Consider the following 16447-nt stretch of genomic DNA (forward strand, 5'->3'; position numbering starts at 1 on the left):
GGAGAGGGTCCGGCCCACGCTGCGCCTGGGCTGGGACTGGTCCCGCCGGCGCAGGGTAGCAGGAAGCTCTCCACACACTCACCGGACCTGGGATAGGACTGGAGTAATTCAGTTTTTAAAAGTGTGGGCAAAAACCATGAACCAACTTTTAAAGGAAAGTAAAATAGTTAATCAATTTAAAACTATCTATCGTCATTAACAATCTGGCAAATGTACACTCAAATGACAAAGGTACTATTTAAACCTCTTAGAAAAAACTTTAGTAGTCTGGGAATACCAGGAATTCACTTAGATATGAAGTAAAATTGTTAAGGGTACAAATTCCTGGGTTTAAATTCTGTTTCTTCCATTTACTAGAAGAAAGTGGCGGCAAGCAATTTCACTTCCAAATGCCTCTGACTTCCTAAATGTAAAATGAAGGATAATACTAGTGTAGATTTTATCATGTTGTTGTAAGGATAACATAAAATAGTAAGTATGAAGTGTTTACAAAACCAGAGCCTGACAGAGAAAGTACAGAATACCATTACCATTAATGCCTTCACATTACTGCTGGCAGGCACTTACACTAGTACAACCACATAGAGAAAAATCACTTGCCACTGAAATGTAAGACCAAGACATTCTACCAGCATATGCCCTGGAGAAACTCTAATTTCATGAGAAAACATTAGAAGAATGTGTGATAGATGCAGCATTTGTGAAAACAAGAAAAATAAATGCAAAGTCTACATAGAGGACAATAAATAAGTACAAAATGGCAAACTAATATGTTGTAATAACATTGCTATAGTTTAAATAATGAATGTCTTGCTGAATTCAAGCACCTACAATATTTGAATGGCAATGGAACACCCATCTCTGACAAAAGAAAACAAAAAAGGGGGATATAAATGAAGGACCATTTTGTGTGTGTGTGTGTGTGTGTGTGTGTGTGTATCTATATATCTGTATATACAAAATAGGATAGATATACAGCTACTTTCTCTTAGTTCAGTGAGAATAAAGATTTGTACTAGTAGTGTTTAGACAATATATCATGTCTGTATCTTGTACTCTGAATACTACAAAGACAATATGCAATATATTATTGTAACTGTCCTACTAACCTGTTGTGAAACTGTCTCTTTGCTATTTCTTTCTCATTAAAATTAATAGAAAAATTTAAAAAAATAAATAACAAATGTCCCCACAAAACTGCACGTGTTAAAGGCTTGTCACCAGGTGGTATCACTGGGAGGTAGCAGACCTAGGGCCAGGCTCTTGGGTCACTGGGGGCTGCCTTTGCAGACTGTGTGGAACCCTGTCTTTTCCCTCTGCTCCTGCTGCTTCCCAGAAGGAGCTGAGCTGTTCACTCCAGCACACAGGCCCCAGCACAAGCAGCAGCAGCCCATAGCCAAGAGTCTGCAGGTCGGCCAGACCATGGACCAGAGCACCCAGAACTGTGAGCCACCATAAACCCTTTCTTCTGATAATTATCTGCAGTATGTTACTATAGTGACAGAAAATTAACAGAAACATACCGCATGGAAATAAATAAACTGGAACTACACACACCAACCTAGACCAGTCTCACAGACATAGTGTTGCAGTGGGAAAAGCAATTCCCAGAAGAATACAGTGATAGGGAGCTAATTACATAAAGTAAGAAACTGAATAACTGTTCACAGTTTTACAAAATACATAAATGTCCCAAATCATAATAGTAGTTACATTAGGGCATGAAGACTAAGGGTTGGATCAAAGAGAAACTGGAGATATAGTTCAATGATAGAAAATTCATCTAGTATGCACCAGGATCTGAGTTTGATCCCTAGCACCGTAAAATAAAAGAACAAAAGAGGAACAATATGTAATCAATAATATTGGTAATATCTGTTTTTTATATAGATGGCAACAGATTTTTGCACTGGTATTCCTTCATTTTTATATGGGTATAGTATATATTATTTTGAGTATATAAAAATCTAGGAAAAAAGAATAGCAGTTATTTCTTTTAGATCACTCAAAAAACACCTTAGGTGATAGCCAGCCCATAGGTCTCAGAACTTACCATAAACAGTGCAGAGAGAAATACCAACACATAGTAGCATTTTCCAAGCTACTTCCTTGGAAACACTGAGCTGAAACTTAGAACAATGCAGCCCACTAAGACAGCAAAAAGGGGTTAGGAACAAGCCTTTGAGATGTGACCATGCTTAGGGACAGACATGACAGTTCTCTCCTCCTGTCACCTTTGCAAATCTCTTTGTCATTCTCACTGCTCTGAAAATCATTTCCTATCTCTATTCTAATACCTGTTAACTTCTCCCTTTGCCTTTAATCTCAACCTCGTTCTTCTTCAATGCACTCTTGACAAGGCATCCGAAACCATCACTTCCTAAATGAACAGTTTCCCACAGAGCTCCACTGGCTTAACTACAGAGTTTCCACTATACAACTAGCAAGACTTTGTATGATCTGGCATCCACCTGCCTCACCATTCCCCACCAGGGTACTTCCTGACTGCACAGGTTTAAGCCAGTGGTTCTCAACTGTGGTTCTTGAGACTAGCAGACTAGGAAACTGTTAGAAATCAGACCTAGCCCACACCTTCTAAACACTATGGATATGGTTCAAGAATCTCAGTTTTAATGAATCTTCTAATTGATTCTGTAGCACATCAAAGTTTGAGCATCTCTGCTTTAAAACATCAGTCAGAGATAAATTACTACTTGAAGTCTGATGGGGGAAGTCAGAAAGTGCTATAACATATAGGTAAAAATACATGCACTTGGGGTCAGCAAGATAGCTCAGTGGACTAACGTGCCTGCTTAGGCAAGGTTAGGCAAGCACAGGGACTGCGGTTCAATTCCCAGCACCACATACATTGCCCGTTCTACCCCCAGGGTGGGCTGAGCCAGCCAGAGTCCAGGCATGATGGCACATGCTTGTAATCCCAGTACTGGGGAGGCTGAAAGCAGGAGGATCACCACAAGTCTGAGTTGCATAGCGAGACCCTGCATCAACCAAATACATTAAAAAATTAAAAAGTATTAAAAAAAAAACCCTACATGCTCTTTGGGGGAAAAAACCTTACATACTTGAGCTGGAATATATAGCTCAAAGTCTGAGTTCAATTCCTAACGCTGGGGTTGGGTGGGTAGGGGGAATCTGTTAGTTGTCTCTACTTTTTATTTAACCTTGAATAAGTCACCTACATTCTTTGATCCTCAGTGGCTTTATTTATAACAATAATGATATCTATTTTATACACTTGTGAATATTAGAGTCAACATACATATTATGCCTCAGACTATAGCTGAGGCAGGATAAGCGCTGTGTGTTATTTATGATCACTATAACTGACATACATTGCACGAGGCCCACATTATATTTTGGAGTTGGAAATGAATGCTAATGCCCACAGAAAGAAAAACACATTCACTCTCCAAAGGAAAAACTCTCCTCATTTTTTTTAGGTATCTTCCCCCCCCCCAATATACCATTTACCTTTATGCAAGAGTTTATTTCCTTCCAATTAGAGACCACTACCTTGATACAATGACCTCCTCTGAAAGTCAAGGAATCTGCCTTTAATTGGTCATTTATTTCAGGGATATTAACACTCTTCGTGGCAAAGAATTTACTGGACTGAAAAAGTTACTAAACATTAACTTGGAGGCAAAGAAAGTACTTCTGATAATTATTATAAATGCATACTCAGATAATACTACTTGTCAAAATGCCCTCAGGACAGCTATCTACAAGGTCATGCATGGATAAGGAAGCTGAAAGTAACATGAAACACAAGTTTGGACAAGAGGCTGTCTCCATTACTTTTACCTCCTTGTTAAGACAAAATGCCTGACACCCAAGGTAAAAGGAAGAAAGGTTTATTTAGCTCACAGTTTATGGAGGTTTCAGTCCATAATCAGGTAGCTCCAACACACGGTGGCTTGGCAGAGAAGCAACATTTCATGGCAGCAGGAGAGAGAAAAACGGCAAGAGCGAAAAGGAGGAAGAGCAAGCTTCTTTCCATCCCTTACATTGTACACAGGCAACCCACCCCCGGGTGAGTGTAGCACTCACACCCCTAATCTCAGCATAAACTCTAGAAGCCCATCCCATGATTGCTTAAGGCTTTGGGGAGACATCTAGACACAAAGCATAATGGAGGCTTATGTGTTCCTTCCCTCTCATACTAACAACTCACATAATCAAAACACAAGACTGAACTATAATACATTCAGAGAATGGAGAACATTCTACTGAACACAAACAAGTGTTAACAAAATCACACTTTTTGAAGATGTAATAAGTGAATGTAGATTGTGAGAAATTTATCTAGTGATATTTCTTTCAAGGGTCTCAAAGAGTTTTATCTCCTAATTCATAGATACATAGAAAGTCAGAAAATAAAATAAGACAGTAAGTTAGACCATGAAGAAAGTATAAGGGACAAAAAAAATGCTATATAAGGATAAATCACAAATCCAAAGTCAAAATACAAGGCTGAGTACTGAGAGTTCCAAGTCCTTAGAATTGTAAGTAGAGACAATATAGCAAGGGAATGTGGCTTGAAGGTTTTGGTCATTAAACACTTGTTATGGAATCTGAATCCCCTTCCTCATAGACTCTACTAGAGGTACATAGGAGTCAGGTGTAGATTTGTCTTTATTTATGGTTCTTTTAATTTCCTAGGTTCTAAAATTTAGCTTTCTTTCTTTTTTTTTTTGTGGAACTGGGGATTTATCTCAGACCCTTGCGCTTGCCAGGGAAGCACTTATTCCACTGAGCCATCTCCCCGGCGCCTAAAATTTGGCTTTCTATAAAAAATGAAGCTAAAGATAAAGTGTGTAATGATATAGGGGACTTATGACTTTCATTTACATGTGACAGCCACATTTTCCATGTTTGTTTTTTTTTTTTGCGGTTGTTGTTTTACCTCCCTCCTGTGTCCCAAACTCTAAACTTCAGTGTGAAGTGAAATGGAGGAATTTTGGCAATCTCTCTCTTGATTGCTTACTTCTTAAAAACAGAGGTCAATGGTTACAAAGAACATTCTATCATCGCTGTGTTTAAGGTCTCTCATCAACATAAGATATTGTATACTAAGAGAAAAAATAAAGGTTACAAATTAAGATTACTTGTTTTTACAAAGTTATGTGCAATGGACAGTCAACCCTTCTAGCTCATGTTTCTACTAATCTAATACTATACAACTTGATTACATGGATTCTAAAGGCAGCAGTACATGTAAGTCACATTTACCACTAAGAGCCCACAATGAAAAAGAAAATGTGGCTCTAAGATTTTTTTTAAATAGTTGCAGAACTCATTATTTCTAATAAAATATAATGCAATAACTTTCCGAGATTGCCTGGAAAAAAAAGAAAACGTTAAGTACTCACATTAAGATGTAATTTAAAATCCTCTAAAGAAAAAATGTTTACAACTATAAAAAGTAAAATACGAATAAAATACAGCTTTTCCTCGCTATGTCTGTACGTACCGATGACATAAGTATTGACACAGATTTTGATCTGGAGGAAGCCCTCTAAGAAAATCATTTACCTGCACAGTCCTCTGAGTGCCATCAACAGTGACAGACAGCAAGGGCAAAGCCAGGTTCCACGTACTGGTCACATTTAGTTTCGACCCATCAACTTCCACCTGTTGTGACACCAAATAAGACTGTTACCATGAAGACAGACAAAAACTGGTCTCAAGTTCATTGCTGCATACAAAGCAGCAGCCATTTTAAACAGATGGCTCCAAACAACCTGTCATGTTTACTGCTCCTGCCATGAAAGACAGGGTCCAACAACAGAGTCTCCCTAGTCATCTCTGGGGAGAGGTGAAGGACCTGTGAACAGCTGCCTCCAGATACTGAGGTTTCAAGCATTTGCGATAAGTAACAAACAGCTTTCTAACTCGAAACCTATCTGGACATGCTACATTTACTGCAATTAGACAAGTAATGCATATAAATTCCAGTGACATTTTGCAACCCACACAACAAGCCTTGCATATAATATCCTCTCCAAGGACCAAGGAAGAACTTTTTCTGTGTTAATTTTAATGAAGGACTATGCATTGTTATCTTAATTAAACAGAAGCTTTAATTAGATGAAATTCTTTGGTGTTGAATATCTAAGACCACTCCAACTCTGCAAAATTCCATCATACTTTGTCAATCATAAATGATCAATTCTGTCAAATCATTGCTCAAAAAGCAAAAACAAAACCCACAGTTTTTCAAATGGAGATATACTTAAGGGAAAAGATTTAATTTCCATATGAATAATGCAAAAGCAACTGAAAGGAAAAAATTAATTTAAAATAACAAGTACCAAAAGTTCTTTTTTCATTTTCACTCACCAATGATAATACCCTTAGTAAAAGAGACAAGAAAACATTATTTTAAGTCTGTAATAGACAACCTAAAAATAGAATACAACATTAGCTCAAGTTTCAAAACAAACATGTAGCAGAATGAAGATACACGCTGCCTAGCAAGTCCCTCACTACTAATTTTTTAAAAGATACTCTCCAAGTTAAGGCATAGTTTTCTTCCCCCATAACCTACCAGAGGTAGAGGAATTAGAAAAAAGAATAAACATTATGATCAAAAACTAAACTGTATTTCCCTGTATAACTGGTAAGTGACAAGTACAAATAAGTAATACCACCATATAACTGAAGCAAGGCCATTACCATAGTTCCAAATCAGAAACTGTAAGGGGAGGGGAGGAAACGTGCCTTCTCAGAGCTCCAGCACTAAGTGGACTCCTCCAAGATACGTAACTCTGACCAACAGATGCAATGAGTCTACTGACAGTATTGTGGGTGAAAGTTTAACTGTGAGGATGTCACAGGGGAAGTGGAGACTATCTCATTGAACCACAGTTTAATACCATAGAAAGGTGGGGCAGACTGAAGTAAAGAATTGCTATTACTGTGCTATACATACTGCTCACACCTAATTCTGTAGGCAAGGGTGACCACAAATGTACATGGAGAGTGGAGATGGCCCTTCCATAGTCTAAACCTTACTTAAAGAACCACCCCCTTAACTCTTCAATGTCAACAACTGATGGGAAGCCCTGCAGCAAAGGAAGCAAACAGCAGATCTGGTGAGTTAACAGATAACAAGCCCAAGGAAAAGCTGCAGCTACCTCATGCTTAGCACAGCCTTCCCTAGTACAAAATAAATGACAATCAGAAAATAACCAATATGTATCTTCATATATAGTTTGGGGTGGGGGAGTATACAGGGAAAAATAAAATTAAGAGCATATAACACAGAAGAACTCAAAGAAACACAGGAAGAGTCCAGATAAATAATTCTCCAAAGTTTCAAAGGCAACCATAGGAAATATGACCCCTCTTAAAAATTTTTTTTGAAGAAAAACAAAGGTTCAAAGAAGAGATTATGCAACAACAGAAGGAAATGAAAAGCAACCTCAGGAAAAAAATGAAGAAAAAAAATAACATTATAGAGATAAAAGTCACATTAAGAAACAACCAAAAATAGAATGTGACTAGGAAGAAATACCAGAACATGGAAAAATCATATAAAGCAAAACTGCAAAAATAATATAAAAGCAAGTTACAATGAAGACAACAGAAATGGGAGGGGGAGAAAGGAGGAAAAATACACAAATGTTTTCATTGAAAAGGTATATGAAGAAAAAAGAATAAGCACAATGTTGACTTTTATGATTGAATAAAACATTTCAAAATAAATAATAACCTTGAATCTGTAGGCTGATGTTTATGGAATTTTAAGACTAGTGACACAATTACGTAGTTATACAGGCAGAAATTAAAAAACCTCTAACAAGAAAGAAAAACTCTCAGGTCACTCTAATAGCTCAAGTGCAAAATAGACAAAGAAGACCAAAGGGCACTATGGTCTAGATACTGAAAAAAGAAAAATAATGTCTCCTAATTTTATACCCAGCCAAGGCTTCTTCAAAAATAAACATCTGTACAGATATATAAACAGTCCCCAAGAAAATGTGGAATTAGGTATACAGTATGTTATCATTTAAGGCTAAAAAAACCCCAAAAACCTATGATTTTTTAAAAGATGCATCTGGGGTTGGGAAGACAGCTCAGTGGCACAGGCACCTGCCTGGCAAGTGCAAGGTCCTGAGTTCAATTTCCCAGTTAACCACACCTCCCCCCTCAAAAAGCACCAAATAGCCCTAGACAAATGTCTAAGTGGAACAGAGCAGCTGGGAAACAGAGTTAGAAGAAACCCACTAAATCTTTTAAAATTTTGCTCTATTTAAGTGTACTATATATATTGTAAGATTTCTTTAAAGGGAGAAGTATAAGTGTGCTAATTTCTTCCATCATTGTAATATGTAAACAACAGCTATTCCAGATGTTTCACTAGAAGACATATAATACTTAGTAGCAGTTTCCTTAAAACTTTGTTTCACAGATTGATAATTAGGGTTTGTGTCCAGTGGTTCCCCCAAAGCCTCAAGTAGTCATGGGGCAAACTTCTAGAGTTTGTTACTAACTCAAGATCCACTGGGATTATGGATATGAGTGATGATGGGATTATGGTGCGAGTGCTATACCCAGCCTGAGGCATACACCTGGATGCAACTTAAAGGGAGACAGAGTTCCTGTCCATAGCCATTGTTGCTGCTACTCCTTCCTTGTTTTTTTTTGGGGGGGGTTGGTTTTGTTTTGTTTTTTTGCTTTTTGTCAGAGCCACAAATGGTTGCTCTTTGCCATATGCCAGTCTGCCTTGGAGCCAGCTGAGTATGGACTGAAACCTCCAGTAACTATGAGTAAATAAACCTTTCCTTCCTTCATTTTGAGTGTTGAGTTTTTTCCCAGCAATGAGAGAAGAGTAACCAAAACAATATTTCTCTGGTTGTACATTCACTGATTTCTTCCAGTACAGCTAATTTTATATGTTTCGCAGGTACCTGAAGCAACAATAACAAAAATCTCTGCTAGGTCTAAAGCTGCTGTAGTTTTGTGGTTGCAAAGCTGCTTTATTTCAGGTACATTCTGACAATAAATTCCAGTAGTATAAAGGAATTTCTGTTCTACTCAAGAACCTCCATTTGGGGATAGAAGGCTTTAAGATCTTTTTTAAAATGGACAATAATAGCTAACAAATTAAGTCAAATTTATTGAGATAAAAAGAAAAATACACCAAGAGCAAAGTGACAAGTGACATAATACTCTGGGGCTCAAAATCTCACACCTTTCACAAGGCAGATAATATTACTGAAATATCTTAACACAGAAAAAATACCAGAATGTTTTAAATTATATAAAATCCTTTGCATTTTTTAAAATGGTTTGGTTGTTACAGGATCTCACTACACAGTTCAGATTCGCGGTGATCCTCCTGCTTTCAGCCTCCCAGCGCTGAGATTACAGGTATGCACCACCAGCCTGGACTCTGGCTGGCTCAGGGGGCGTGGCAGGTGTGTATGTGGTGCTGGAGATCAAACCGCAGACCCTGAGCTTGCAAGCTTGCCTAAGCAGGTGCTTTAGTCTGCTAAGCTATCCCACCAGCTCTAAAACCCTTATATTTTAAAGACAAATCAAAGACACAACACCTCCATTTAGAAGCATTAACCTAAAGATGTCATGTTGTATAAACAGACCTAGAACACAGTGCAAGAAATTTACCTTAATTATAATGCTGATCCTGAGCCGTGCTCTTGTTATGACTGCCTCTCTTTACCAAAACTGAAGTCACAGATGTGACTCCTCTTATCTTTTTATCATCACTCACATCCTTTTCCTTCACCCTATCACATACCTCCTCTACTGCTTAATCTATCCCTTTGAATATATTTTTACCCATTTGCAGTCTACACTGGCTGCATGTGCCATGCTTTCAGGTGTGGACAAAACTATTGACAATCTGCCCTTTCCTCCGACAGTTTTAGAACAAGCGCAGGCATCACAATGGAGGAGTGGAAGAAGCATAGAGATTACATAGAAAGGCAGAGGACAGTGAGGCAGGGTGAACAATAAAGGACTGAACAGGCTCTCAAACACATGGAGGGCTGCTCTCCATCTCACTGCTGCTAGCATGCCACGAACCTGGACAACACACCCATCTCTCAGCCACATGGCTAAGCACACTCCCTGCCCACACAGGGCCCTCCTCATTCCTATTCGTGCTCCTTGTGTGAGCCAGGACAATTCTACAAACAGGAAAGTGATCATTTACAAAACCAGATATAAAAGGGGAAATGAAAAAACTGCGAGAATGAGTAAATGGATGTACTGCTGGTTTTGAAACGTGTAAACTCTAAAAAAAGGGGGTTAAAAAAAAAGGAATGTGCCACATGCAGTGTCCAGCGTAGGGACATCAGATGTCTCACCATTCTGCAATCATTTAAAGATTACATGCTAATTTAAAGTATAGGCATTATAATTTTGAATGAATCAAAGCAAGGCTATGGTGGGTGGAATTCATGAAATTGATCTTCGCACTCGCTATTTTCTGAAAACTTGCTCCCAGAATAATCAAAGACATAGGTTTGGTTAAAAGTTATTCAAAATAAGACTATTTATGCTGTTTAAAACAACAATTCAAAACCATGCTTTCTCTTCAATTTCAAGAAGAGAAAGCATTTTCCACATTTAATCATCTACATGGAATTTTGTATTCCATTAAAAGCATTTAACTGCAATTGTAGTACAGATGCTGCTGTGGAACAGTTTCCATGAATTGTTTGGAACATTCAATTTTCCTATGTACGTCATCATAAGGGGAAAAAAAGTATACGCCCTGAATTAATTTGACATGAGAGATTACTTACATCCTTTACCATTAAAAAAACAAAAAATCCCACTTCCCCAGCAATACCTCCTGACACAGTAAAAACATTATAACTTTTACTGCAGTAGGCACATGCTAAATATTTTTTACAATTTTACTTAACATTAGGGATATAAAACTTAGAAAACAAAGTACTGTTAAAAGTATTTTCTAAAAATAATAAAATTTTCACAGGATATGGGCCATTAAGTGTTTTTGATTCACTACATCTTTTTGTCATATATAAATTCTAGTCTCTTTTTTGTTATCAAATGTTAAGGAGATTGACTTTGTACATAGTCAAATTGATCAAAATCTAGGCATTTCCCTATTTTATGCATTTTGCTTCTATTTCTAAAAACAAAGTAAAGGATAATAAACAGATTTATTGATCAAGCTTTAACTCATTCCACAAAGGAACTAGTTCTTGCCTTATTAAGAGGGTTTTATACTGAACATGACTCCAGTGCACAAGTGCAAAAGAAATGCAGTTTGCAGATTTGACTTAGGCTGAAAAGTGTCTGAAATACTGGACCCTTAACTTGACCCTCTCCTCTGTTTTACATGAGGAAATGAAAGAGCCACATATATAATTTACAGAAGAAATTACTCATTATACCCTTCAGAGAATTGCACTTCAACCTACACGTTAAAAGAAATGTAATCTAAATAAAAGATACAGTGTTAGCATTTAATAAGTGTTCATTGTGTATTCACATTCTGAGAGAAGACTGTTCTAGAGACTGAGACATTTACTGGTTCTTTTGATCCTTCTCTCTTAAATACTAAGAAAAATATGATTATTCAATTGTGCATCAAATAAAGGAGACATATCCATACTTCCATTAATGAAGGAATTTGTATGACACACAGTTAATAACATGGGGCATCATCACCATCTAACATTCTGTAGTTCACTGAATTGTACATAACTTGCTGCTAGACATGGAAAACACAAATATAGTTTAAGATATTGGCAATAAGAAGCCTATGATTTTCCTTGATTTTGCTAAGGTATTAGCTTCATTTACTTACTAGCTAGAATATGACAAAACAAACATTCTGTGATATCACAGTAATTGATGATTCCTAACAATTCAAGATGAATTATAATAGTCCTGTTATTTTAATACAACATGGGTGGGTTTTTCTTCATTCTGCTCTTGTTTCTATTAAACTAACATTCTGAAATATAGTAATTATAACTCATAATCTTCTATAGGGAAATAAGATGGCTATTTTATAAAAACAAAAAGGACCAATCATTTCTCCCAAATTTGTTCTATATCACTATCACCTTGGAAATAATCCTATTTCTCTCCCCAAAACATACATAACAATGACAAAAACATAAAAAGTATCAGACATAATCATAGCGAAGATACATCAATCTGTCACAAGATTATATTAGATATGCATGTTATAAATGTAATTAAATATATCTCAAATGATGTGAATTACAAAAAAAATTTTAGGTAGTGATCTGTAATCAGTCAGATTGTCTAAAATCTGTTTAATTGGGGCCGGGGAGATGGTTCAGTGGAATGAGTGCTTCCCTGGCAAGTGCAAGGGCCTGAGTTCAATCCCTGGTTCCAGAAAAAAAAAAAAAAAAAAGGAAGCCTAAAATCTGTTTAATTATCACCTCATTAATTGATCAGTAACAACTTTAATTTGTTTTACAGTTTAAAAAGATATCCTATGTTATTTTACCCACAGATTAATTATGGTAGTGGTTTCTTTTGGATTGGTGTGATAAGGTCATTCTCTGTAGATCATACCATAAATTATCATCAGCCTAATGAATAGTAGGTAGATGAGTTCTACATATGGAGCAACTGAAGTTCTGCTACTAGATCATGTTTGAAATCCTGGATTTCCATTGAGTATAGTTAATAGAAGGTTTGTGCTTGAACCTAAGTTCTACAGATACTTGACCACCCAGCTCTCCATTTCCTTATATGTAAAATGCATGTTCATAATGTGGCTATGATCATCAAACTGGGAACTTAGTATTACTATATAATAACCCTCAATAAAAGCTAGTTCTAGTGATACTATCTACTCTTCCAGAAATAGTGATTATTCTCAATCTCATTCAATTTTCTTTTTACTACCAAAGATAGCAATAAAATCCCATTAAGTAAGCTTGTAGTTCAGCACTTCAGGACATATACATATACATATACATATACATATACATATACATATACATATACATACGCAGGACTTTCATAAGAATGTCTAAGTAGTTACTCTTCCAAAATTCCCACACACTGCAACACTGAGGTGCTATTTCCTATTAATTTTACCTAGTTTATAGGTTATGCTCAACTCTTGACAGTTTAGCATTCTAGTACTAGGAGCAGCTAATAGTCCATTTCTGTCAATCAACTTGCCTGGCAAGTGTAAGAGCCTGAGTTCAATCCCTGGTTCCGGAAAAAAAAAAAAAAAAAGTATTTGATATTCTGTCTTCTAAGCTCCTACCTACAAAGAGTATAAACTTGCCAGAAAATCCTTTTTTTCAGACCTCATGACAATCAATGACAGTCTTGATATACATACTAAAATATTTATCTTTTTTCACATTATAATTCCATAGTATATTTGAAAGCTTTAAATTTATATCTTAAAATCACTAACAAATTTACTTTCAAAAGAATTAGTTTTATGTTATTAAAATTAATCATGAATTATAAGACAACTGCTAGAATGCAATAAAAACACAAGTGATAAAACTTTTCCCTTTTTTATGTTCTCATAGCTTGTTCCAGAACTTTCACCACATAAAAATGAGGTGTAGCAGGTGCTGCCTAAACATCTACTCATTATATCCATCTAATGAATAAGCTAACAATCAGCTATTTGCTCTGAATAATTATATCTCAAGCAAGACCTGATAAAAATTTAACTGTCATAGTTTGGAGATGTGCAAGGGGAATAATACAAGATCTTTTTTTTTTTTTTTGGCGGAACCAGGGATTGAACTCAGGCCCTTGCGCTTGCCAGGGAAGTGCTTATTCCACTGAGCCATCTCCCCGGCCCCACAAGATACATTTTAGAAGGTTATTTTATAATGAATCACCTGAAGAATCATGTACATAAAGTGCAGGAAATCTGTCACACACTAAAGACCAAAGAATCCAGCTGAGGGTCTGAATCCTAATATCCTGCGTGAGTCCAGTTGAAGACCTAGAGCTCATAACAATGCCTCCCACAAGACCAACTGGAGGCCTAAAGCTCAAGAGACCAACAATGTCTCTTGCAGGCCCGCTTCACGGATCTGCACTGGGAAGGCCTGAGGTCAGTGGTGGAAGCTAGTGTGCCAGTGGGATGAAGGATCTGTGCTACCAGGCTGAGGGATCTGAACTGTAGCCAAGGAACAACACCCAAGTTAAGAACTGGAGCTCTGGTGGAATACTTCAGCATCTTCAGTGAGGTTCCAACCTTCTCCAGCAATGAAGAAAACTGAGTTCCTATCAGGAAAGCCAAAGTGACAAGCTGCTCCAGAAGACTGAACAGTGTACCATCTTCTCCGGAGCAAGGAAGCAACACCCAAGATGAGGACCACTGCTCCTCCAAAGTGAAACATAGCCATTCTCAGAAACAATGAGGTCCCAAGCTCCTCCTCTGACAAGAACAACGAAGTTTACCTGGAAAGCTAACATGACAAGGTCTCCCAGGAGAATAGCCCAAGAGCTCCAATAGCTGCTCCAACAACTTCTCCAAACAGCTTCCCTAATAGCCTTCCATCAGTTTCTTCAGTTTTGCCTCTTACATTACTGGCCACAATCCTCTGGTGGGCCTCTCACACCCAGTACCAAACTAGTTCAGTTCGGCTGGATATAACAAGTTGACCACCAGTTGTCAATCCACCACATTAACTATCCATTAGGTTGATTGTAAGAAATCATGTACTTGCAAAGAGTATAGGGCAGTTATCAGCTCTATAGACCATTAGCATAACAGTACAGGTAGGTAAGATAAAGTTACTAGGTTTTTTATTATTATTTGTAAAAGGAAATAGAAAATTGATATAATTAACTTTTATCTTTCTAATGAACCATTCTAGGGAAACCATCCTAAGGAAAACTATCCTACAAAAGTATTTCTACCTTCCCTTAGCTGATAACTTTGCTACATACCTCCCAGATGTCTAGCATATACACAAATATTCAACTTATATATTTTTCACAATAAGTAAAAGAGTATGCATCACAAAAAATTACAATACTTTGGCTAAAAATTAAAGGGCCAACTGATTTTACACCAATATAAAATAAAATTTAAAAAAGAATGGTTTCTCTTTGGGGAAAAAAGGACAGTATACTGGATGACTAATGGGCACAGGTGTGGAAATTTAGGACACCAAGCTCTGCAATTCAGTTATCATCAAATTATAGGATTGTATTGTCTCCTATAAAATACAAAGGTAGTGAATAAGGATAAGTAGACAAGAATAGCTCATGGTGCTCACTGTATTGTTAAAGTCTCAATTTTGTGACTACTTAAAATTTCCATGGTAAAAGTTACAAAAAATAGATTAGGCCAGGCCAACTCTTTGGATAGTCATGATGGGCATCAAAGAATTCCAGTCTATGTTGTAAGTTATTTATCAAGCCAATTTGGCCAGAAAGCAATGAGTTTAATGAGCTGTATTACAAGTAGGAGTGACAAAAACAAATTCCAGAAGAAAAGTCCATTCACCAAGTATTGCTTGCTTGATTCTCTCCCCCGACACACAATTGCTGACAATTCTAGTCTATCTTACTGAATTTTGCTAGCAGTCAGTAAGCGAAATACACTTTCCTTTCTATTTCTTTTTGTACTGTTAATAACCCCATCACCACTCCTATCCCCAACCAAAAAAAAAAAATCTTCCCAAAGCTCTTCTATCAATCACCTACAATTCTGTTCACCTCCACTGATCACGAGTTGTCAAAGTTTAAATCCACAGCTTTTCTTGTGTATTAGTCAGCTTTCTTGTCATTGAGACATAATACCCAACACCCACAACTTAAAAATGGAGAGGTTTATTTGGCTCATCGTTTCTAAAAGGTTGAGTCCATGGTCAACTCGCACTAAGGTGAAAAGGGGATGGCCAAAGGGCATGGCAGCTGGGAAGCAGAGGAGGAATGAACAAGCTAGGGACAAGAATATGCCTTTCTATGTCAAACACCCACAACCCACCTTCTACCAGATGCCACCTCCTAATGCCACATTCAACTCTGAATCTTCAATGGATTAATCCATTGTGAGTACAGTGTCCCCTTGATCTAATCATCTGTCAAAGACCTATCTCTAAACACGTGAAGTATTGGAGGAATATTTTAGATATAAATCATGACAAGTTGCTAATGAATAAAAAATAAATACAGAAAAAAAAACCCTAGAGGGCCAGTTCCAGAAGGCCCTCTAGGTTTTCTGTATTAATGATTTCAATCTCTCAAGAGCAATCTGATTTTTACTCCCTCTTTAGCAAATACACACAGGCAGTATTTCATTTACTTTATTCCTATTATTTCTTATACTTGGAATAGGCAACCTTACCAACGCAATCTTTGTTACCTACTACACAGTACTATTTATCTTAAGTTTGCTTGTGACCTCCTGTTTCATAGCCCTTGAACCCAACCGTATCACCTCTTTATA

The 16447-nt window shown here is 37.0% G+C and overlaps 1 protein-coding gene across 2 annotated transcripts in view; it reads right to left on the minus strand.

Annotated features, from left to right (window-relative positions):
• Pcca (propionyl-CoA carboxylase alpha subunit) overlaps window positions 1–16447 on the minus strand; it is a 512764-nt gene that overhangs the window by 102538 nt on the left and 393779 nt on the right. For both annotated transcript variants that reach the window (XM_004631187.2, XM_004631185.2), the window contains exon 20: window positions 5557–5655. In XM_004631187.2, the coding sequence (XP_004631244.1) occupies window positions 5557–5655 (99 nt within the window). The remainder of the gene's footprint in view (window positions 1–5556; window positions 5656–16447) is intronic.

This window comes from Octodon degus, unplaced genomic scaffold (genome assembly GCF_000260255.1).
Source record: "Octodon degus isolate 3935 unplaced genomic scaffold, OctDeg1.0 scaffold00039, whole genome shotgun sequence".
NCBI lineage: Eukaryota > Metazoa > Chordata > Mammalia > Rodentia > Octodontidae > Octodon > Octodon degus.